At 49.0% G+C, this 25,113-nt stretch overlaps 1 protein-coding gene across 1 annotated transcript; it reads right to left on the bottom strand.

Moving 5' to 3' along the window:
* Positions 1 to 69: 69 nt before the first annotated feature.
* Positions 70 to 18,160, bottom strand: LOC117404614 (solute carrier family 2, facilitated glucose transporter member 4-like). Its single transcript, XM_059014392.1, has 11 exons — positions 17,653 to 18,160; positions 14,676 to 14,771; positions 8,331 to 8,491; positions 7,883 to 8,007; positions 6,731 to 6,846; positions 6,073 to 6,235; positions 5,731 to 5,918; positions 4,795 to 4,899; positions 3,694 to 3,795; positions 2,626 to 2,829; positions 70 to 2,372 (listed from the first exon to the last, which is right to left on the bottom strand). The coding sequence occupies exons 1-11, from the start codon at positions 17,683 to 17,685 to the stop codon at positions 2,166 to 2,168; spliced, it is 1,500 nt and encodes a 499-aa protein (XP_058870375.1). The 5' UTR covers positions 17,686 to 18,160; the 3' UTR covers positions 70 to 2,165.
* Between the last annotated feature and the right edge of the window lie 6,953 nt (positions 18,161 to 25,113).

The following is a 25,113-nucleotide window of genomic DNA, read 5'->3' as shown; positions in this document are numbered from 1 at the left end:
GTGATCCAGTCCTCTACACAACTATTAACTAGAATCCTAAGACATACAAAACAATAGCCCACGCCAATATTTATGGAACTCTAAGTTTAATACAAATATTCATTACACATTCTTTATATGCATTTCATTTACAATACAAATGGTTAGTCACACAAATCTACAGATCGTGGTCGCAGTATGCTTTGTTACGAATCTGAGGCTGGTTTGGCAGTCTATCGACACAATGTATTTACACAGAAATGTACACAACGAAAGTCAATTTTCTCTTGTATGTGTGTGTTCATTTTGGGGGAGGGGCTACTGCTGACTCCTCCCTCTAAGGGGGCGGTCCTACTGCAAGCCACCCCCTGTTTCAGTGATGAGATTCCAAGTCGTGTCGCTTTGGTGCCCCCTTGTGGCCACGAGGGGGGACTGCACCAGTTAGTCTTGGATAACTGCTTAAAGCTATTGGGCTTTGCATGCAAGATTTATTTTCAAGGAGTATCCATTCATAGTCCTATATATATATATTTTGTTTTTAGTGTTATAATCTGCCATTTATTTATAAAGATCTGGGCTTAATTAAACGTACCAAATATCGCTGCATGCAGGAACAGTAATAACTGACTATTAAATACGCATCAGATAAATAAAATATTATGCCTTTTCAAAAAAATACTACCTTTTTAAAAAATATATATATATATATGTAATAACATATTTTCTGTTTAAAAATCGATTTCTGCACAGGCACACCCGAAGACACCCCAAAGGAATCGAGGACCCCTTGTATTCAGTTTTATTGACTCCTTTATCTCTCTTGATAAATAAATTAAACACAACAAACAAAACTAGTAAGAGACATTGCACACGTCTACAACAGCAAACCCCGACAGTGTCTGTGAAGACTAATACATGTATCTATAAAAGACCTGTGCTGTATACGAGATGCAGCTTGCAGATTCAGAAGCAGGTAGTTTCTGGTTGGCACATGTGCTGCCCATGGGCATGGCTTTGACGGACCGCACCACAGCCCGGTTTTAACACACATGCTAACACGCACACGCAAGTCTCTTCACCGGGAGACAGTAGTAGCTTTCTGGCTTGTGGGGACTTTTTAAAGTGCTGGATTTCATTGCCTTCCTTTGTAGCCTCCCTCTCTCTCTCTCTCTCTCTCTCTCTCTCTCTCTCTCTCTCTCTCTCTCTCTCTCAAAACCAGCCACGTCTCTATGACGCACAGAAATGTCAGGAAAGCCGTTTTTAATTTTACAATGCTTACCTTTCAGTCACTCAAATACTGTGATTTTTTTTTTTTTTTTTTTTTTTTTTTTTTAGATGAGAAGCTGCAAAGAGGAGGGGAGGGAGGTGGTGTCTCACCCCTATGATAGCCTCCCCTCTCGCAGGCACTCCATCTCAGTGCTGGGGGAGTAGAGAGAGAGAGAGAGCGAGGAGGCGTGTCTCAGCCCCTATGATAGCCTCCCCTCTCGCAGGCACTCCATCTCAGTGCTGGGGGAGTAGAGGGAGAGAGAGAGAGGAGGCGTGTCTCAGCCGCTATGACAGGCTTCCCTCTCCCAGGCACTCCATCTCAGTGCTGAGGGAGTAGAGAGAAGAGGGTGAGAGAGAGAGAGGGAGGGAGGTGGTGTCTCAGGCGCTATGATAGCCTCCCCTCTCCCAGGCACTCCATCTCAGTGCTGGGGGAGTAGAGAGAGAGGGGGGGGGAGGGAAGCGTGTCTCAGCCGCTATGACAGGCTCCCCTCCCCCAGGCACTCCATCTCAGTGCTGGGGGAGTAGAGAGAGGAGGGTGAGAGAGAGAGAGAGGGAGGGAGGTGGTGTCTCAGCCGCTATGACAGGCTCCCCTCCCCCAGGCACTCCATCTCAGTGCTGGGGGAGTAGAGAGAGAGGGGGGGGAGGGAAGCGTGTCTCAGCCCCTATGACAGGCTCCCCTCCCCCAGGCACTCCATCTCAGTGCTGGGGGAGTAGAGAGAGAGGGGGGGGGAGGGAAGCGTGTCTCAGCCCCTATGACAGGCTCCCCTCTCCCAGGCACTCCATCTCAGTGCTGGGGGAGTAGAGAGAGAGAGGGAGGGAGGTGGTGTCTCAGGCGCTATGACAGGCTCCCCTCCCCCAGGCACTCCATCTCAGTGCTGGGGGAGTAGAGAGAGAGAGGGAGGGAGGTGGTGTCTCAGCCGCTATGACAGGCTCCCCTCCCCCAGGCACTCCATCTCAGTGCTGGCTTTCTCCTCCATGTCGAGGAGGGAGGCTGGCCGGCTGCGGAATCCCGAGGAGATCTGGTCGAAGGTTTTGCCGCGCGTCTCGGGAACCTTTAAGTAGGTGAAGATGAGGAAGAAGAGGAGCAGAGCTGCGAAGATGAGGAAGACATAGGGACCGCACGCCTCCTGAGAGAAGAGAGGAGAGAGAGGGGGTGAGAGCAAACCCCAGCCTTCGCATTCAATTATTTTACCCCCCTGATTTTCTTCCCAATTTAGAATGCCTCCCCCCCCCCCCCCCAAGCTGCTCAGGAAAACTGAAGGTTCATTGGACGTCCTCCGAAAAACATTACTTGAGAATTTGACCATCCCTCCCCCTGTCTTATTTGCCCTGTAATTCAGCCTCCAGACACAGGGTGGCGCTGTGGCGAGAGCGACTCACTGCGATGTACTGGAAGCCCATGCCGATGATGAAGTTGGCCGTCCAGTTGGAGAGGCCGGCGACGGCCATGGCCGCTGGTCTGGGACCCTGGCTGAACAGCTCCGCCACGATGAACCACGGGATCGGTCCGGGGCCCACCTCAAAGAACGCCACGAAGCCAAAGATCGCCAGCATGCTGATGTAGCTCATCCACGGAACGCGCTCCTGAGAGAGAGAGAGAGAGAGTGTGAGTCTGCTGTCACTTCAAACCCTAAAGCTCAAGGAACACAAAGACACTTTTTCAGGAGCAGCGGCTTGAAACCTGGTTCCAGGAGACCTAGTTTGAGGTTTGCTGTATCAAACCCCCCCCAAGTCTCCCCTGGTGTGCCGCGCAGGGGCCTGAAACCTCGTCTCCTGAAACCAAGTTCCAAGCCGCACAGGGGCTCCGTGATCTCTCAGCTTAAAAGGAATACAGTGCTACCTCAAACTCCTGGTTCCTGATCATTTCAATATTAATAATAATAACAGACTTCATTGAGGGGAGTTCTGAACCCCAGGACTGGGTGCAGCAGCAGCAGCAGGGCTAGTGTGAGTTTCTAACCCTGCTCAAACTCCTGGCTCCTGATCATTTCAATATTAATAGTAATAACAGACTTCATTGAGGGGAGCTCTGAACCCCAGGACTGGGTGCAGCAGCAGCAGCAGCAGCAGCAGCAGGGCTAGTGTGAGTTTGTAACCCTGCTCAAACTCCTGGCTCCTGATCATTTCAATATTAATAATAATAACAGACTTCATTGAGGGGAGCTCTGAACCCCAGGACTGGGTGCAGCAGCAGCAGCAGCAGCAGGGCTAGTGTGAGTTTGTAACCCTGCTCAAACTCCTGGCTCCTGATCATTTCAATATTAATAATAATAACAGACTTCATTGAGGGGAGCTCTGAACCCCAGGACTGGGTGCAGCAGCAGGGTTTCTAACCTTGTTACACACATAATGGGTGTTAATTATGTCAAGTGGTTGGGGGAAAAGAGATTTTAAAAGCTGTCAGGCAGTTGCAACGCAGCCATGCAGAAACAGAACTTTTTGACTGACCAATAGGGCGAGGGCGACGGTCATGATGACGGCACAGGCGGCCATTCCAGCCAATCCCAGCATGTGTAGCGTCCTCCGGCCCGTCCTCTCCACCAGGAACAGCTGTGATTGGAAGAAAAAAAAAATCAGGTGGTGTTGGGGGGCGGGAGATATAGAAGCGAGCGCGATTGGTCGATTTAAAAGTGGCTGTTTTCGTTTTTTTAACTGTGTATCATGTTTGCAAACATTGTGTTTATACAATAACCCGCCTCGTATCCGACTGGACCAGGGTCAGGGCGTTGATGTAAAAAGTCAGATATCCTGTTTTAAATCCCATTCCACACAGCTGTAAACAGCGACTATAGTCACACAATTCTTGTTTGGAGATTCAGCTTTTATTCGGGAGCTCCCCTACATCCCTTGTTCAGAAAGATACAGGGTATGAATGCTTGTGACGGGGTAGCTGTCTGCCGTGTGGGTGCGTGCGTTCGCTGCTGAGTGACAGGCAGGAGATCGAGACGGAGGGTGAAGGAGATACGCCCCCCGCAGGCGAGGAGGAGTTATTACAGCTCAACACACTGAACAGCTCCCGTGACGCTACCAGCAATGGCAGCGCATGGCGCACACACAACACAGGGTAGGAAAACTGTGGTGGGATCTGCACGCTCTGAACTAATCTTCTCTGTTCAATTATAAACCAGCGTTGCTGAAGAGATTGCTCATGGTGGATGAACGGTGAGGGTGGATATGGAATGGAATTCCAATTTACTTTTGATAAGTCTGAGTTCTGTAGCTGCTCTTCAGTTGTAGTTGCCCGGCATAGATATACATCACAGGCTGGATCAGCCAATCTTTATATTAGTAAGCGCCATCTAGTGCACAGCTAGGGTATTGCCAGCAAAGCTAAATGAAACTTGATGAAGTGGCCCAGGCTCTTCCTTCCGTAAATCGATCCAGCCTGTGTTACACAAATCTGAAGAGCAGCTCCTGAACTCGCAGTCAAAGCAACTCAAATTTAACTTTGTCGAGTGAGACGTTCAGCATTGCGAGGTGAGAGAAATGTCAGCCATTCCTCATCTCGGTCTGTAGAGCTGAGGTCTGGAGTCTCATTGATTTCCTTACCGACACCACAGTGAACGCTGTGTTTACAGCCCCAGCCCCAATTGTAGCGTAGACTGGACTCTGCACGCCCGCCTTCTCAAAGATACTGGTGGAGTAGTAAAAGATCTGAGGGTTAAAACAGTATGAATTAGTCATTTAGCAGACGCTTTTATCCAGAGATCTTACAGAGACTTGGGGGGGTGAACTATGCATCATCTGCTGCTGCTGCAGAGTCACTTCCAATAGGACCTCGTTTGTTTGACGTCTCATCCGAAGGACGGAGCACAAGGAGGTTCAGTGGCTCAGGGTCGCACACAGGGAGTCAGTGGCTGAGCTGGGATTGAACTGGGAACCTCCTGGTTAACCACTGAAGCACCAGTATGTAGTTCTGTAAGTGGGTGCAGGTCTAGTGTGAGATTCCCTTAAAAGAGATGCATCTAATGGAGCACAGAGTGGCACTGCTCTGGACAAGAAGTTTTGCATCACCCTGTAGAATGAACTCATGCTGCTTCAGAAAGTGTAATGAAACCTGCTGAATAATGTTACCTTGTTAACATATTGAATTACACACTGCTTTGGAGTCTTTCCCCATATAATGAACGAAAATCTAACATGAAATGCTACTGTACTACTATTATGGCTTCCGGTAGACACTTTTTTTTGCGAGATCATTTTTGTAGTTTCTTGGATTACATGATGTTAAATAATAAAAGATCTAAATTGCTGTAGAGGGAGAGACTGGGAGTGCCTGGGAGACACTGGGAGGGACCAGGACACAGTGGGGAGGACTGGGAGTGCCTGGGAGACAGTGGAGAGAACCGGGAGACAGTGGGGAGGACTGGGAGACACTGGGAGGGACTGGGAGACACTGGGAGGGACTGGGAGGGACTGGGAGACACCGGGACACAGTGGGGAGGACTGGGAGTGCCTGGGAGGCGCTGGGAGAGACAGACTCACGGCGTTGACCCCGGAGAGCTGCTGGGAGAGCTGCAGCACCATGGCGATGATGATGGGCTGCCGGTAGGCCGGGGAGCGGAAGAGCTCAGCGATGGACACCTTCCTCTCCATCTCCATCCTCCTCTTCTCTTCCTTCATCTCCAACAGGAACTCGCTGACATCCTGCCTGCCGGTCAGCCTCTTCAGACCTGGGGGGGGGGGGGGGTAGAACATAAGAAAGGTTTGGGAACCAGGCCCTCCAGCCTCACCCCTCGTTAGCGCACCATTCTCCCCCACTGGGGGGAGCTCATTCAAAAGCACACAGTCTTTTTTGTTTGTTAAATGTTCCCAGCGGTCGCTCACATCTCTTGGCGTGCTGCTCCTCTCCGCGGATGATGTAGAGGTAGCGCGGGCTCTCAGGGCAGAACGGCAGCAGCGCCATCTGCAGGACGGTGGGGAGAACGGTCAGCCCGACGAGGACCGGCCACAGCTCCTCCGTACCCAGAATCCCTGGCAGCCCGAAGATCTGGGGACGGCACGGGGTAGAGAGGGTCAGCACAGGCGGGTCACACAGACTGGATCATGCTGTCAGCTACACAAGGCTTAGTCTACCATGGTATGTTTTTTGTAAAGCACACACCTCTCTGTGCTTTACAATGCTTCCCTATGCTTTACCAGACCTCTCTGTGCTTTACAATGCTTCCCTATGCTTTACCAGACCTCTCTGTGCTTTACAATGCTTCCCTATGCTTTACCACACCTCTCTGTGCTTTACAATGCTTCCCTATGCTTTACCAGACCTCTCTGTGCTTTACAATGCTTCCCTATGCTTTACCATACCTCTCTGTGCTTTACAATGCTTCCCTATGCTTTACCATACCTCTCTGTGCTTTATTACACTGTGCTGTGCTTTTACTATGGGACTCTCATATAAGGCTGTGACCGGTACTGTTTATCATTATCATCCGCGACAGCAAAGGCTGTCCTCGCTTTTTGGTGACCCCGACGTGACCCCTCGTACCTGCGCCACCAGTATTCCCGTCACAAGGGCTAACTGATGCAGCGTTCCCAGTGCCCCTCTCAAACTGGTTGGAGAAATCTCCCCTACATACATAGGCACCAAGCCAGAGGCCAGACCTGCGGAGGAAGAATGGTTTGAGAAAGAGGCTGCAATGGAGGGGCGTTTTACACACTGTAATACAAGCACTGCATTGTGAGAACTAGTGCACTATCCTTGCATACAGATAGCTAACACACTATCCTTGCATACAGATAGCTAACGCACTATCCTTGCATACAGATAGCTAACGCACTATCCTTGCATACAGATAGCTAACGCACTATCCTTGCATACAGATAGCTAACGCACTATCCTTGCATACAGATAGCTAACACACTATCCTTGCATACAGATAGCTAACACACTATCCTTGCATACAGATAGCTAACACACTATCCTTGCATACAGATAGCTAACGCACTATCCTTGCAGACAGATAGCTAACGCACTATCCTTGCATACAGATAGCTAACACACTATCCTTGCATACAGATAGCTAACACACTATCCTTGCATACAGATAGCTAATGCACTATCCTTGCATACAGATAGCTAACACACTATCCTTGCATACAGATAGCTAATGCACTATCCTTGCATACAGATAGCTAACACACTATCCTTGCATACAGATAGCTAATGCGCTATCCTTGCATACAGATAGCTAACGCACTATCCTTGCATACAGATAGCTAATGCACTATCCTTGCATACAGATAGCTAATGCACTATCCTTGCAGACAGATAGCTAACACACTATCCTTGCATACAGATAGCTAATGCACTATCCTTGCACTATTGCACTGCTAATCTGTCACTGTAGATATAACTCGCTGTAATCCTAACTTGCTGCATCCTAGTTCATATTGTATTCTAGTAGTGTTATTATTTGCACTTGCTGTAAACTACAGTGTGTTTCAATATGAAGCTTGCATTGTAACCCTGTGCTGCCCTGTAACACCTGTGTGAGTCGCCTGGGATAAAGGCGTCTGCCAAATAAATACATAAATAATAATAACTAGATGCTGTAATGTTAGTGGAGGGTCAGTAGGGGGCGCACTTCCCTCTTTGTCAGAACAAAACCAACAGGAAAAGTGGGAGGCGTTTCCAGACCTGAGTATGCGCCAATGAAAAAGCGTCCCAGGATCATCATCTCGTATGATTGGCCCAGCTTGGACATGCCCATCAGGGCTCCACCAATGAAAGCCAAGAGGTTATTTATCAACATGGCTTTCTTCCTGCAGAGACCGAACAGATTATAGATTAGATTAGTGTTCCTTGCCATTGTATTATTGTACTACAGTTGTGCTAAAGACTGCAGTAGTAGTAGTAACAATAATAATAATAATAATAATAATAATAATAATGGAGGAGAGGAAAGGATAGAAGAGAGGAGAAGCAGGTTGGGAATGGATGAAGAGAGGGAAGGATAGGGGAGGAGGGTAAAGGAAGGGGATGGAAATGGAGGCAGGGAAATGAAAGGCATGATGGGTAAGGGAAGAGGGCTGGGCTGCGAAAGGGACAGAGAGAAATGAAAATACTGCGAGGGGAAGTGACTAACCTGCCGAGCCACTCTGAGACCACGCCCACGCTGAAGGAAGACAGCATGCCCCCGATGGAGAAGATAGCCACGGAGAGGGACCACAGCGTGGTGAGGGTGGCGGGGGGGATGAGGGAGCCATGGCGGTGCATCCACGTGGCGTTGTAGCTCTGCTCGATAATCTGAGAGACGAGAGGAGAGAGATAGGATTGGAGACTTTTTGAAATGTATTTTCTCCCCAATTTGGCCTGGAGAACTGCAGAACTGCAGGTCAGCGGGCGTCCTCCGATCCCCAAGCCAATCGCTTCTTTACACCCGGGAGCTCCACAGCCCCCTGGAGGACAAAACCCAGCCCTGCAGGTGTTGAGCTCACTGGGTGCCACTAGGGTCGCTGTTGATTTTGCTTCCCTAACCCAGCGCCAGAGCCAATGCTCCCTGTGGAATCCCCAGCGAAGATCGACACAGCCAGGAACCTGCGCTCCCCTGACTGTGTGACTCCCCCCTGCACACCACGCGGCCGTGCCTTTACCAGGGGAGACCCTCGGGGACCCCTGCGCTCCCCTGACTGTGTGACTCCCCCCTGCACACCACACGGCCGTGCCTTTACCAGGGGAGACCCTCGGGGACCCCTGAGCTAGACTCTTTTATACATATTTTTAAGTTCCCTGTTTGTTTCAGCTCCTGGAAATACTAAAGATCTTTTCACTTATCATGTAAAGCATATATGAAATGTGCTACAAAATGTAGATTTGTATTTTATTGTCTTGCGAGACACTGTGAGAGAGAGAGAGAGAGAGAGAGAGAGAGAGAGGGTGGGAGAAAAAGAGAGGGGAAGACTGGGAAAGAGATTGGAGAGCAATAGACTGGGAGAGGAGGGAGAGAGATGGGTAGAGTGTGAGAGACTGGGGGAGAGAGGGGTGAAGATTAGTGAGACCTGGAGGAAGTGTGAGAGAGATACAATAACCCTTCTGACTTTGCTAAGCACATTCAGAAAGCTGATCACGAGTTGAGTGTACAGCGTTCAAGTCATGCAGCTATTAATACACACCTCAATACAGACGGCTTCCATTCGCAAGTCACTGACTGAGTGCGAGGGAAGGCAAGTACGAACCCCCTGACCCCCTCCGCCTGCACTATTTCAGGAGGGAACGACCTGCGTCAATCACAGCTGACAGGGTGGAACTCGACACTGCTGAAAAATCAACTAACTGCCCTCCAGCATCGGGTCACATGATGAAAAACACCCCAGGTGGCCATGGCAACACCCTAGTGAAACATCCCTTCTCAAATGATCTTCAATGACAGAGCTGTGGTCGCACAGGACTGGGGCAGCTACAATGGGATGCCATTGGTAGAATGGGACCACTGTATGCTAACTAGAACCTAAATGATCTTCAATGGCAATGCAATACAGTTCTGTATTATACTGAGGGGCGATTGTAGCACTGGTATAGGGCAGCTGCAATGGGATGCCATTGGTAGAATGGGACCACAGTGTGCTAACTATAGGGCAGCAGTGTGGAGTAGTGGTTAGGGCTCTGGACTCTTGACCGGAGGGTTGTGGGTTCAATCCCAGGTGGGGGGACACTGCTGTTGTACCCTTGAGCAAGGTACTTTACCTAGATTGCTCCAGCAAAAACCCAACTGTATAAATGGGGAATTATATGTAAAAATAATGTGATATCTGTATAATGTGAAATAATGTATAATGTGATATCTTGTAACAATTGTAAGTCGCCCTGGATAAGAGCGTCTGCTAAGAAATAAATAATAATAATAATAACTATACCTTAAATGATCTTCAATGGCAATGCAGCTAGTATAGGGCAGCTCAAGGACAGGTTTTCTTGGAGGATGACATGATTAATACAGGATGAGTCTACTCTTCTCAGGGGAGTTTCATGTGGGCTAGCTGACCTGGCCTGAATTCAACCCCGCGACCTTTCCTTAAAAATAATCCCTTTCATTACTGGAGCCCACATTCCCGGTCAGCTGGGCAGGGATTCCTCGGAATGGGATAGCTATTTTTGGCTCAGACTGCTTCCGAGGATCACACGCCACAATGTTGACATTCCTCCCTCCCTAACCACTAGAGCCACACTGCTTCCCTCCCTCCAAGTCCCTCCTCAGCTCTAACCACTAGAGCCACACTGCTTCCCTCCCTCTGAGTCCCTCCTCAGCTATAACCACTAGAGCCACACTGCTTCCCTCCCTCCCAGTCCCTCCTCAGCTCTAACCACTAGAGCCACACTGCTTCCCTCCCTCCCAGCCCCTCCTCAGCTCCACTAGAGCCACACTGCTTCCCTCCCTCCCAGTCCCTCCTCAGCTCCACTAGAGCCACACTGCCTCCCTCCCTCCCAGTCCCTCCTCAGCTCCACTAGAGCCACACTGCTTCCCTCCCTCCCAGTCCCTCCTCAGCTCCACTAGAGCCACACTGCCTCCCTCCCTCCCAGTCCCTCCTCAGCTCCACTAGAGCCACACTGCTTCCCTCCCTCCCAGTCCCTCCTCAGCTCCACTAGAGCCACACTGCTTCCCTCCCTCCCAGTCCCTCCTCAACTCTAACCACTAGAGCCACACTGCTTCCCTCCCTCCCAGTCCCTCCTCAACTCTAACCACTAGAGCCACACTGCTTCCCTCCCTCCCAGTCCCTCCTCAGCTCTAACCACTAGAGCCACACTGCTTCCCTCCCTCTGAGTCCCTCCTCAGCTATAACCACTAGAGCCACACTGCTTCCCTCCCTCCCAGCCCCTCCTCAGCTCCACTAGAGCCACACTGCTTCCCTCCCTCCCAGTCCCTCCTCAGCTCCACTAGAGCCACACTGCCTCCCTCCCTCCCAGTCCCTCCTCAGCTCCACTAGAGCTACACTGCTTCCCTCCCTCCCAGTCCCTCCTCAGCTCCACTAGAGCCACACTGCTTCCCTCCCTCCCAGTCCCTCCTCAGCTCCACTAGAGCCACACTGCTTCCCTCCCTCCCAGTCCCTCCTCAGCTCCATTAGAGCCACACTGCTTCCCTCCCTCCCAGTCCCTCCTCAGCTCCACTAGAGCCACACTGCTTCCCTCCCTCTCAGTCCCTCCTCAGCTCCACTAGAGCCACACTGCTTCCCTCCCTCCCAGTCCCTCCTCAGCTCCACTAGAGCCACACTGCTTCCCTCCCTCCCAGTCCCTCCTCAGCTCCACTAGAGCCACACTGCTTCCCTCCCTCCCTGATGCTTTTATGACAGCTCAATATAAAATAAACTGAAGCCTAAAAACGATCCATTTCTTGGCGTTTTTTCCCCGTCCTCGCAATGATGATAGAGTGGCTCCGTTTTCTATGCATTGAGCTTCATAGGCGGCGTGAAATTTCACGGCTCTGACTTAAGGGAGCACGTCTGACTGGACTGTCCTCAAAACAGGACGCTGGGAATACATGCTGTAAACAAACACTTCAGAAAGATGGGAAAACTTCTAGAATGGCAGCACACGGATTTAAATGCATCACAATACAGCACCGGGCTGTGAATTTGTTTCAAAGATAAATGAATGTGGTTCTTAATGGGTTCAGGACTGTAGGATCAACAGCAACGAGCCCGCACTGTGAAAGTGAAGCCCAGTTTGCATTGTGTTTGCCAGGCTTCTAGTATTCTGTGACAAGCCTTCATTTATACCCCTTTAAGTAGGGTTACCACATGACTCCGTGCACACTGGGGCAGTTCAGGCTTTTCAATTCACACCCCAATGCAATTCTTCTATGGCCCCAACCCCATCCCCCAACCCCAACCCCCAACCTCAACCCCATCCTGACCCCAAACCCAACCCCCAACCTCAACCCCATCCCGACCCCAACCCCCAACCTCAACCCCATCCCCCAACCTCAACCCCATCCCGACCCCAAACCCAACCCCCAACCTCAAACCCAACCCCAACCACAAACCCAACCTCAAGTACATCCCCCAACCCCAACCTCAAACCCAACCCCATCCCCCAACCCCAAACCCAACCCCAAGTACATCCCCCAACCCCAACCACAAACCCAACCCCATCCCCCAACCCCAACCTCAAACCCAACCCCAAGTACATCCCCCAACCCCAACCTCAAACCCAACCCCAAGTACATCCCCCAACCCCATTCCCATCCCCCAACCCCAACCTCAAACCCAACCCCAACCACAAACCCAACCCCATCCCGCAACCCCAACCTCAAACCCAACCCCAAGTACATCCCCCAACCCCAACCTCAAACCCAACCCCAACCCCAACCTCAAACCCAACCCCAACCTCAAACCCAACCCCAACCCCAACCTCAAACCCAACCCCAAGTACATCCCCCAACCCCAACCTCAAACCCAACCCCATCCCCCAACCCCAACCTCAAACCCAACCCCAAGTACATCCCCCAACCCCAACCTCAAACCCAACCCCATCCCCCAACCCCAACCTCAAACCCAACCTCAAACCCAACCCCAAGTACATCACCCAACCCCATTCCCATCCCCAACCCCATCCCCCAACCTCAAACCCAACCCCAACCCCATCCCCATCCCCATCCCCACAACCTCATCCCCCAACCTCCATGTTAAGGTAGGTGTGTGTGTGTGTGTGTTGGAATTGAGAACTGCTTTCAGTCTTGAGCTCAGTATTGGACTCTCAGTTGGCCTGTCATCCTTCAGCCTGCCTTGGTCTGAATACCTTGGTTTGAATGCCTCGGTTTGAATGTCTCGGTTTGAATGTCTCGGTTTGAATGCCTCGGTTTGAATGCCTCGGTTTGAATGCCTCGGTTTGAATGCCTCGGTTTGAATGTCTTGGTTTGAATGCCTTGGTTTGAATGCCTTGGTTTACAGTGTGAGCTGCCAGCGAGTCAGGGTAGTTTCGGGAGATCACCTGACCCCTCCCCACCCCCCCAGCGTGTGTGTCCTAGGGTAGCAGTGAAAGGGAACACCGTGTCCCTCGAACGTGAGCTCTGCTGTGGGTCACACAGTCTGCAAATAGACCCAGCGGCCGGGCCGGGCTGAGGCAGGATTCTCATCAGACCTTTCTCTGGGGACCTGGCCTTCGCTTTCCAATAAAATCCCACACCCACGTCACATATACACGGGCAACAGGCCCTCTATTGCATATGAGAGCATGAGATATTTCCATTCTCCACACTGCTTCGCTCCCTCCCAGTCCCTCCTCAGCTCTAACCACTAGAGCCACACAGCTTCCCTCCCTCCCAGTCCCTCCTCAGCTCTAACCACTAGAGCCACACTGCTTCCCTCCCTCCCAGTCCCTCCTCAGCTCCACTAGAGCCACACTGCTCCCTCCCTCCCAGTCCCTCCTCAGCTCCACTAGAGCCACACTGCTTCCCTCCCTCCCAGTCCCTCCTCAGCTCTAACCATTAGAGCCACACTGCTTCCCTCCCTCCCAGTCCCTCCTCAGCTCCACTAGAGCCACACTGCTCCCTCCCTCCCAGTCCCTCCTCAGCTCCACTAGAGCCACACTGCTTCCCTCCCTCCCAGTCCCTCCTCAGCTCTAACCATTAGAGCCACACTGCTTCCCTCCCTCCCAGTCCCTCCTCAGCTCCACTAGAGCCACACTGCTTCCCTCCCTCCCAGTCCCTCCTCAGCTCCACTAGAGCCACACTGCTTCCCTCCCAGTCCCTCCTCAGCTCCACTAGAGCCACACTGCTTCCCTCCCTCCCAGTCCCTCCTCAGCTCTCACCACTAGAACCAGTAGATCGCTTTAAAACACAGATTAGAAAACGACTCAGTACCATCAGCTTCCAGCTCTAGCTGGCTTCTATCAGACAGTAGAAACCGCTGGACCGTCACGGCATGGACTGTGAATCAAACTCAAAATCAATCCGCGCAAGTACCAGCTTTTTCATTAAACGCTCAGTTCACATCTATTGGACAGCAATTACTAAAGAAAGACACTATTGGTCCACATTTATTTTTATCAGCCACCCAAACCAGCCAATAGTCTGCACCGACGAAAGCAACCAATCGTGTACCGGCAAACTGTCGAGTCAGCCAATCACAGCCCCAGACGTCCTGTTTCGACAACAGCAAACCGAGAACCGGACAGTAGAGTAACATTCCTGCACACAGAGATCTGCCACTGTCCAGATAAACTACAAGCAGCTCCGACAAGTAAAAAGTTAGCTGTTTCATAACGCGGTTTGCTTTTTTCTCTTGTATTGTATGTGAGCGTGCTTGAACATTTCCTCAAAACGTTTCCCAGCTGCTGACTCGTTACAAGTTCAAGGTAAATCCGGGTTTTGAAAAGGGTTGTTTTAATGGACAGAACGAGACAGATGGTTTTGCAATAGCGACAGCGTCCTGTCCACGAAGGCCTGCCACGCTGTGGGGCTCTCATCGACGGGGTCACCCCGGCTTCATTAGCTTACCTTCTGGGGTGCATTGATGACTCCGATGTTGTACCCAAACTGCAGGGACCCCAAAACTGCTGAGAAAACACTCAGAACCAGCGTCGCCGTCACCCTCTGCAACACAACAAGAAAAACAAACACTGTTACAGCCGACAGGCAAAGGGCTTGTAAACACACACAGAGGACTGGGAGGGAGGGAAGCAGTGTGGCTCTAGTGGAGCTGAGGAGGGACTGGGAGGAAGGGAAGCAGAGTGGCTCTAGTGGAGCTGAGGAGGGACTGGGAGGGAGGGAAGCAGTGTGGCTCTAGTGGAGCTGAGGAGGGACTGGGAGGGAGGGAAGCAGTGTGGCTCTAGTGGAGCTGAGGAGGGACTGGGAGGGAGGGAAGCAGTGTGGCTCTAGTGGAGCTGAGGAGGGACTGGGAGGGAGGGAAGCAGTGTGGCTCTAGTGGAGCTGAGGAGGGACTGGGAGGGAGGGAGGCAGTGTGGCTCTAGTGGAGCTGAGGAGGGACTGGGAGGGAGGGAAGCAGTGTGGCTCTAGTGGAGCTGAGGAGGGAAATGGGAGGGAGGGAAGCAGTGTGGCTCTAGTGGTTAGAGCTGAGGAGGGACTGGGAGGGAGGGAGGGAAGCAGTGTGGCTCTAGTGGAGCTGAGGAGGGACTGGGAGGGAGGGAGGCAGTGTGGCTCTAGTGGAGCTGAGGAGGGACTGGGAGGGAGGGAAGCAGTGTGGCTCTAGTGGAGCTGAGGAGGGACTGGAAGGGAGGGAAGCAGTGTGGCTCTAGTGGAGCTGAGGAGGGACTGGGAGGGAGGGAAGCAGTGTGGCTCTAATGCTGTGGTTTGTTGCTCAATGTTAAGACACGGCTTTGTGTCGGGCAGTCAGGAGACAGCTTGGCTTTCGCAGGACAACTCGAGAGTTCAAGCCAGCAGCTGCCGGGTTCAAGCAGTACTCTGTCCTGAAATCCAATCACACTGCTAATTGTTCCTGTGACTGACAGTTTTGAGCCCAGTGAATACGTGTGACCCAGGAACTATGTGTGGTGAAATACTACCTCCCTCCCTCACCTCTCTGTGCTTTACAATGCTTCCCTATGCTTTACCACACCTCTCTGTGCTTTACAATGCTTCCCTATGCTTTACCAGACCTCTCTGTGCTTTACAATGCTTCCCTATGCTTTACCAGACCTCTCTGTGCTTTACAATGCTTCCCTATGCTTTACCAGACCTCTCTGTGCTTTACAATGCTTCCCTATGCTTTACCAGACCTCTCTGTGCTTTACAATGCTTCCCTATGCTTTACCATACCTCTCTGTGCTTTACAATGCTTCCCTATGCTTTACCAGACCTCTATGTGCTTTACAATGCTTCCCTATGGTTTACCACACCTCTCTGTGCTTTACAATGCTTCCCTATGCTTTACCAGACCTCTCTGTGCTTTACAATGCTTCCCTATGCTTTACCAGACCTCTCTGTGCTTTACAATGCTTCCCTATGCTTTACCAGACCTCTCTGTGCTTTACAATGCTTCCCTATGCTTTACCAGACCTCTCTGTGCTTTACAATGCTTCCCTATGCTTTACCACACCTCTCTGTGCTTTACAATGCTTCCCTATGCTTTACCATACCTCTCTGTGCTTTACAATGCTTCCCTATGCTTTACCAGACCTCTCTGTGCTTTACAATGCTTCCCTATGCTTTACCAGACCTCTCTGTGCTTTACAATGCTTCCCTATGCTTTACCAGACCTCTCTGTGCTTTACAATGCTTCCCTATGCTTTACCAGACCTCTCTGTGCTTTACAATGCTTCCCTATGCTTTATTACAGTTTGCTGTGCTTTTACTATGGGGAAGGTTTATAAGGGAAAATCCAGGAGAAATGTGTCTCTTAAATTAAATTTTTAAAAAAAAGTTTTACTTTTGTTTTTTTTTTGGACGCTTCTCGCCCCCTCCATATATATTTACGCAGTTCTCTACAGCAACACGTACCGCTGCGTTTGTTGTGAGAGAGCGGTTCGCTGCGGTAGACTGGAGCAGATCACAAGCGTAACCGCACAGTAAATGACAGGCGGGCGTGGTAAAGGCGTAGTAAACTACACGCTTGTCCTTCCCGACCTTTAAGGACAGCAATGCAATAAAACTGCAGCTTAGTGCGGCATTGTGAACTCCTATACTTCACCCTGCAACGCAGCAACACAGCGGAGATTGCCTACTGGAAAGTGACTTTACCTTAAAGATATACTTTATTGGGCTAAATTTATTTTCAAATTTATGATTATGAATAAATGCAAAAACTGTAGGTCTGTAGTTTTCATTTCCTATTTAAAAATGATCGTAACAAAATATTTAAAGATGTTTTATCCATTAACTAGTGCAAAATTATGAAGTACCGTTAAAAAATAATAATTCAGCTTTGGTATTTTCTTTGAGGAAAAATAAATGACAAAACGAATAGCATAAAGTAATTATAAATTGATAATAATATTATTATTATTATTTATTTCTTAGCAGACACCCTTATTCAGGGTGACTTACAATTGTTACAAGATATCACATTATTTTTACATACAATTACCCATTTATACAGTTGGGTTTTTACTGGAGCAATCTAGGTAAAGTACCTTGCTCAAGGGTACAGCAGCAGTGTCCCCCACCTGGGATTGAACCCACAACCCTCCGGTCAAGAGTCCAGAGCCCTAACCACTACTCCACACTGCTGCTAATAACGATAAGAAATGATGTTTTTGTTTTATTTTACCACTAAGCAGTCGAATAAAATAATATTAGTTATTATTATTATTATTATTATTATTATTATTATTATTAATAGGGATAGTGAAAATCACCACTGAAACGTGCGATACTTGTATGAAAAATTGAACCAGTTTTACGGTGAATTTTAAACACACTTTAAATAAAGATAAAGCAGAACACAGAATCAAACAACAGTTCATAAATAAACTAATAATACCATTTAAAGATATAGCGATGATAAATATTACTGTACCTCGCCTCCGATTTGTTGAAAGCTTGCCGGCATAGCCCTGGGCTGGTGGTAACACGCAGAACTGTAAGGGTTAGTCCAAGATCAGTTACTTAAATACATAAATCAGATTAAACCACGCGAATATAAAACCAGCGAGTTCGAGCCAGTGTTCTTAGGCGGGTCGGGAGACGCTATTTAATAAGTCTCGGGTCTCGCCGGGTTCGGTTCGGTTCGGTTCGGTTTGGTAAAGTGAGTCACAGAGAGAGAAAGAGAGCGAAACGGTCACGCTGGGAGGTTCCTAATCTGCCTTGGGGGGGTCCAAGGAGGGTGTGAGTGAAGAAGGAAAAAAAACAGAAAGTTGACATGACCTTAGATGTTATTGGCTGAGAGGGAGGGGCGCGGTGCGAGTCTCAATATCACAGAGATCAGCCGAGAGCTTCAGCAACACACCAAGCTGTATACCCTTACAAAAAAACACACCGCAGCGCTGCCACTCACTATACCAGTGCAGTGCTACAGTCATTTAGTGAAAGAGTATGAGAGAGAGGGAGAGGGAGAGGGAGAGGGAGAGAGAGAGGAAGACAGAGAGAGAGGGAGAGAGAGGAGGGAGAGGGAGGGGGAGAGAGAGAGAGGGAGAGGAAGAGAGAGAGAGAGAGAGAGAGAGAGAGAGAGAGAGAGAGAGGAGAGGAAGAGGAAGAGAGAGAGGGGGAGAGAGAGGAGGGAGAGAGAGGAGGGAGAGGGAGGGGGAGAGAGAGAGAGGGAGAGGAAGAGAGAGAGAGAGAGAGAGAGAGAGAGAGAGAGGAGAGGAAGAGGAAGAGAGAGAGGGGGAGAGAGAGGAGGGAGAGGGAGAGGGAGAGAGAGAGAGGGAGAGGAAGAGAGAGAGAGAGAGAGAGAGAGAGAGAGAGAGAGAGGAGAGGAAGAGAGAGAGAGAGAGAGGGAGAGGGAGAGAGAGAGGAAGAGAGAGAGAGAGAGAGGGAGAGGGAGAGGAAGAGAGAGAGGGGGAGAGAGAGAGAGGGAGAGAGAGGAGGGAGAGGGAGGGGGAGAGAGAGAGAGGGAGAGGAAGAGAGAGAGAGAGAGAGAGAGAGAGAGGAGAGGAAGAGGAAGAGAGAGAGGGGGAGAGAGAGGAGGGAGAGGGAGGGGGAGAGAGAGAGAGGGAGAGGAAGAGAGAGAGAGAGAGAGAGAGAGAGAGAGAGAGGAGAGGAAGAGGAAGAGAGAGAGAGGGAGAGGGAGAGAGAGAGGAAGAGAGAGAGAGAGAGAGGGAGAGGGAGAGGAAGAGAGAGAGGGGGAGAGAGAGAGAGGGAGAGAGAGGAGGGAGAGGGAGGGGGAGAGAGAGAGAGGGAGAGGAAGAGAGAGAGAGAGAGAGAGAGAGGAGAGGAAGAGAGAGGGAGAGGAAGAGAGAGGGAGAGGGAGAGGAAGAGAGAGAGAGAGAAAGTTAATTCAATAACACTTATTGTGTCCACATTCACCCACACCTGGACAGTTTCATTGTATTTCTGTTTATCTATTATTATTATTATTATTATTATTATTATTATTATTATTATTATTATTATTATTATTATTAATAGTAGCAGTAGTAGTATTGATGCAAAACTAACTTTATTCACACCACACAGAAATGACAAAAGTAGGGATTGTACACACGTGACAGCCCCGGCTGACGTCATCCCCTCATTCAAACACGGTTTGAAAGTGAAGCACCGCGGGTGTATTTGGAAAATGACACATTTCAAAGGGAATCAAAAAGGTATGTTTGTTTGTTTAATTTTGAAAATAATTAAGGCCCTGTTGTAAAGGGAGTTCCGTCTGGTTTTAAAAGTTGGTCCAAACTTTTGAGAAGTATGAAGTGTGTAAAGTATTCCTATCAATATGCGGACAAAAGTTGAGAAAATGTCCCTTTTATAGAAACTCCTGAAAAACCGACGTTGTGGGAACGTCCCCACTTAAAAACACGCTTTAGTTTGTTGTCGACTTTCATCCTGTGTGGAGTTTTGTCCAACTGGAGTTAGAAATGGTAAATAAAAATATAGTGAGAGCCAATGAGAAGTCCCCACAAATATAGGAATGCAAAAATAGTTTGTTTATTAACATGCTTTACCAGACCTCTCTGTGCTTTACAATGCTTCCCTATGCTTTACCAGACCTCTCTGTGCTTCACAATGCTTCCCTATGCTTTACCAGACCTCTCTGTGCTTCACAATGCTTCCCTATGCTTTACCAGACCTCTCTGTGCTTCACAATGCTTCCCTATGCTTTACCACACCTCTCTGTGCTTCACAATGCTTCCCTATGCTTTACCACACCTCTCTGTGCTTTACAATGCTTCCCTATGCTTTACCACACCTCTCTGTGCTTTACAATGCTTCCCTATGCTTTACCACACCTCTCTGTGCTTTACAATGCTTCCCTATGCTTTACCACACCTCTCTGTGCTTTACAATGCTTCCCTATGCTTTACCACACCTCTCTGTGCTTTACAATGCTCCCCTATGCTTTACCACACCTCTCTGTGCTTCACAATGCTTCCCTATGCTTTACCAGACCTCTCTGTGCTTTACAATGCTTCCCTATGCTTTACCAGACCTCTCTGTGCTTTACAATGCTTCCCTATGCTTTACCATACCTCTCTGTGCTTTACAATGCTTCCCTATGCTTTACCAGACCTCTCTGTGCTTAACAATGCTTCCCTATGCTTTACCAGACCTCTCTGTGCTTTACAATGCTTCCCTATGCTTTACCACACCTCTCTGTGCTTTACAATGCTTCCCTATGCTTTACCAGACCTCTCTGTGCTTCACAATGCTTCCCTATGCTTTACCAGACCTCTCTGTGCTTCACAATGCTTCCCTATGCTTTACCAGACCTCTCTGTGCTTCACAATGCTTCCCTATGCTTTACCACACCTCTCTGTGCTTTACAATGCTTCCCTATGCTTTACCACACCTCTCTGTGCTTTACAATGCTTCCCTATGCTTTACCACACCTCTCTGTGCTTTACAATGCTTCCCTATGCTTTACCAGACCTCTCTGTGCTTTACAATGCTTCCCTATGCTTTACCAGACCTCTCTGTGCTTTACAATGCTTTACCACACCTCTCTGTGCTTTACAATGCTTCCCTATGCTTTACCAGACCTCTCTGTGCTTTACAATGCTTCCCTATGCTTTACCACACCTCTCTGTGCTTTACAATGCTTCCCTATGCTTTACCACACCTCTCTGTGCTTTACAATGCTCCCCTATGCTTTACCACACCTCTCTGTGCTTCACAATGCTTCCCTATGCTTTACCAGACCTCTCTGTGCTTTACAATGCTTCCCTATGCTTTACCAGACCTCTCTGTGCTTTACAATGCTTCCCTATGCTTTACCATACCTCTCTGTGCTTTACAATGCTTCCCTATGCTTTACCAGACCTCTCTGTGCTTTACAATGCTTCCCTATGCTTTACCAGACCTCTCTGTGCTTTACAATGCTTCCCTATGCTTTACCAGACCTCTCTGTGCTTTACAATGCTTCCCTATGCTTTACCACACCTCTCTGTGCTTTACAATGCTTCCCTGTGCTTTACCATACTGAGGATAGAATGTGCACGCCCAATACAGCACAGCAGAAATTAAAGTAGTTGCTTTCTAGAATCCGATCACGTCCTGTGCTGTAGGTCAATTTCACTCCAATGGGGGGGTACAGTGCTGATGTCACTATGCTGTTTAACACACCCGCAGTTATTACTCCTCGGTGGCCACTTTATTAGGGACACCCTCTTCCAATGCTCAGATTGCTCAGGATTTAAAGCACTGTGGATCAGTATTTCTAAAGGGGTTTCAATACCCTGTTCTATTCTAAGAGCTGTGTGTTGGCAGGCTGGACCACTGAGCTTCCCGGGTGGGGGGGGGAGAGGACCTGCCAAAGGGTGTCGTGGAACAATGTGGCTGGTTGTTTCAAACATGATTGCTGAGTCATTTCCTAAATGTCATGTGGATTAATGAGAGAGGAGGAGAAGAGAGGAGTGGAGGGGGAGAGAGAAGTAAGGGGAGGGGGAGTGAGGCGAGAGTGGGGAGAGAGAGGGGTGGAGGTGGAGGGGGAGAGGGAGGGAGAGGAGATGGAGAGAGAGGTGGGGGAGGGAGCAGGGAGAGGAAAGGGGGAGGGAGGTGGAGGGACAACGGGAGAGAGAGAGAAGTAAGGGGAGGGAGGGGGAGTGGAGGGGAGGGAGGGAGGGGTTAAGATAGTGAAGAACAGAGAGAGTGAAGGAGGAGAGGAGGTAGAGGGAGGTGGGGAAGCTTATCAGTGTTACACAAGCTTCAGTGAACAATGCTTTAGCGCACGGCGCAACGCTAACATGCTTCCCCACCTCGCTACGGGAAACCAGAGGAGACCGGAGTAGTTTGTCAGCATATTGAAAGTGTCGCACTTTCGCATGAAATCTGATGTTGGGATTCTTCAGACAGGATGCATGTGGTGTAGAAGCTGAAGCCCCTTTCAGGAAAGAGAGAGAGAGAGGGACAGGCTGCGCTGGTCGAACTGGTTTTCTGCCAGTGACTTCCGGAAGGTCAGGCTGCATTAGCGCTGGCCGTGGACCGGGCTGGAATTTGGCAGTGACCACGTTTCAGACAAGCTCGCCCGCCTTTGCGAACCTGCACATCTGCGATCTGTCTGACGAAAGGAAGATTGATGGAGTGTATTGTGTTCGCTTTGAGCTGTCATTTAACATTTGGTGAAATGCTGCCACCTTGTGGACAGACGTTTTATTTCACAGTGAAGATTTAACAACAGTTGAAGGGGAGGGAGGGGAGGGAGGGGAGGGGGAGGGTCATTTTAATGCCCTCAAGTATTTTCTATTTGACACTAACTTCAAGTCACTGGTGTTTGTTTAGCGCTTCCCTTCAGCCTTGCGGGTTCTGTGCCCTGTCCAGTTGGTTTAGGGTCTCCAGAGGTTGTTTTTAGCTGTCCTTTAATGAGTTAGAAAACTACTTTTGTACAAAGCAGAGTGAAAGCGCTGGCAAATCAAATCACTTCCAGTGACAGGAGGATGATGGGAAATGTAGTTCTTAGGAGGTCCATGCGGGTACATGGGAAGCCATCTTGAGGCAGGGAATGCAATTCAAAAGTTAAAAAAGTGGTCAAAAATAATTACAATAATACAGACACCTTATGTAAACAGTTGTAGCAACACATGGGCACATGAAACACAATCAAATAAAAAGGTCCTTATATAGCCTTTAAGCGTTAGCCTGCCTCGGTCCATTCAAATCATGTGACAGCGTGACCTTTCAACTGCTCTCTGTCTGAACCAATGCAGAGTTAAACGATTGCCTGTGTCATCATAAAATCTGACAGAAAAATACTTCATTTTAATGCCCTGTATATGTTTGGCTTCAGTCGATGAAAATTAACAAAAAAATTAAATAAATACTACTTTTTAAAAAATGTTATTGCAACCCTAAAGGGGAAGTCAGTTTCTCTGGCAATTGCGCTACCTATTTTAATTCTATTTCAGGACACTCGAGAAAGCCAGCCTCAAAGGAAAAGGAAGCTTGTGGGTTTATCGTCCGAGAGAGTGCTGTTGTCACCCAGTTTTTTTTTGTTATCTTCTTTCTTGGAACCACGGCCCTCGGCAACAGCTTCCTGATTGGGCAGCGGTCAGGCAGCGGGCGGGGCCTGGAGTGACTCAAGGTTCCGTGTCTTGCTTTCATTTTCCACTTTCAGCCACAAGTGTTCTGTTTTTCACTGCAATGTGTCATGAAATCTGTATGAAACTGATATTACAGTCAGGAGCTTTAATATCACTGTGAAAGGGGCCACGGTAATAAAGATATCAGGGATAGTTCACCACTAATCTGGAAAAAAAATAAGCTTTGAAACACAGTGTTGAGAGAGAGATGCCTTTTGTGCTCTAGAACATAAACTATGACGTTAGGTATGGTGTTATTTGCAATAGTGTTCATTATTAAAAAATATATATATATTTTTTCTTTTTGAATATTTGGTCTACTGTATTATTATTATTATTTATTTCAAGAGTCCTAACCACTACTCATCACTGCTGCTGCCCACAGTATACTCGGGAATTTGAACTGTCGCTTTTTCTCCCCAGTTTAGCCTGTCCAGTGACGCCCCCTCACCTCGGCGACTCCCCACCACAGCTCAGGAGAACGCAGGTCAGCGTCCGTCCTCCGATCCCCAATCACCTCTTTATAAACTCTGCAGCGCATGCGCGCCACTGCCCCCTGGAGGTCGAGCCCTGCAGGTGTTGAGCTCTCCGGGTGCCAGTAGGGGTCGCTGTAGTGCGGTGAGGAGAAACAGTCCCAGTTTGCCTCTCTAAGCCAGAGCCAGAGCCAATCCGATCAACGCTAAACAAACAAATAATATTAATCAGCGTTCATCTGCAGCTCTGTCACATAGTCAGTAATGCACCGATATATAGGAGGCTGTGTGGTCCAGTGGTTAAAGAAAAGGGCTTGTAATCAGGAGGTCCCCGGTTCAAATCCCACCTCAGCCACTGACTCATTGTGTGACCCTGAGCAAGTCACTTAACCTCCTTGTGCTCCGTCTTTCGGGTGAGACGTAGTTGTAAGTGACTCTGCAGCTGATGCATAGTTCACACACCCTAGTCTCTGTAAGTCGCCTTGGATAAAGGCGTCTGCTAAATACACAAACGCTACAGCGACCCCTAGTGGCGCCCGGTGACCTCCGCCCCTGCAGGGCTTGACCTCCAGGGGGCGCTGGCTCACCTGCGCTGCGGGGGAGTGTGAAGAGGCGATTGGCTTAGGGATCGGAGGACAGCCTCTGGTTCTGCTGAGCTGCTGTGGGGAGTTTGGGTGAGGGAACATAACTGGACAGGCAAAATTGGGTGTAAAATAATTAGGCACTGTTAATTAAAAAAATTTATTGCATTTTTTTTTTTTCTCCTAAGATAATCAGTGTGGTCAGTGAAAATTTTTTTCTGGCAAACGAATTTAATTCCCAGAATCGAAATTAATTATGCAACAACAGTCGGAGACTTAAAGGTCAAACGTTATCACCGCTGTGTGTTTTTTTTTAAAACTTCTAACTGAAAACGAAAAAGCTCTGGAAACTAACTGTCAATAGAAATGAAAAGGTCAGGGTTTTTATTCAAAGGTAAAGTCTGTGTGTGTGTGTGTGTGTGTGTGTGTGTGTGTTTGTTAGTCAGTGTCTCTATTTGCCTGTGTTTATGTGACCGTGTTTCTGGTTTTAAGTGTGTGTCTTGTTTGTTAGTCTGTGTTTTTCCCCCTGTGTGTGTGTGTGTGTGTGTTTGTGTGGTGTGTGGTGTGTGTTTGTCAGTCAGTGTGTATGTGTTTGCTTGTGTTTGTTTGTGTGTGTGTTTCTGGTTTTAAGTGTGTCTGCCTGTGTGTGTGTGTCTGTCTGTGTGTTTGTGTGTGTGTGTCAGTCTGTGTGTGTGTGCCTGTGTGTCAGTCTGCGTGTTTGTGTGTGTGTCTGTGTGTGTGTGTGTGTGTGCCTGTGTGT

The sequence above is a fragment of the Acipenser ruthenus genome, chromosome 48 (genome assembly GCF_902713425.1).
Source record: "Acipenser ruthenus chromosome 48, fAciRut3.2 maternal haplotype, whole genome shotgun sequence".
NCBI lineage: Eukaryota > Metazoa > Chordata > Actinopteri > Acipenseriformes > Acipenseridae > Acipenser > Acipenser ruthenus.
Note: the sequence above shows the minus strand (reverse complement) of the source record. Positions and strands in the feature narration are given on the sequence as shown.

Bases quoted from the DNA above. Each gene is read 5' to 3' on its own strand.
- LOC117404614 (XM_059014392.1), bottom strand. From the start codon at position 17,685: ATGCCGGCAAGCTTTCAACAAATCGGAGGCGAG. The intron at 8,492-14,675 runs GTAAGCTAATGA...CTCGTCTCTCAG, and splicing joins TCATCAATGCACCCCAGAAG to ATTATCGAGCAGAGCTACAA. The intron at 8,008-8,330 runs GTTAGTCACTTC...CGGTCTCTGCAG, and splicing joins GTCTCAGAGTGGCTCGGCAG to GAAGAAAGCCATGTTGATAA.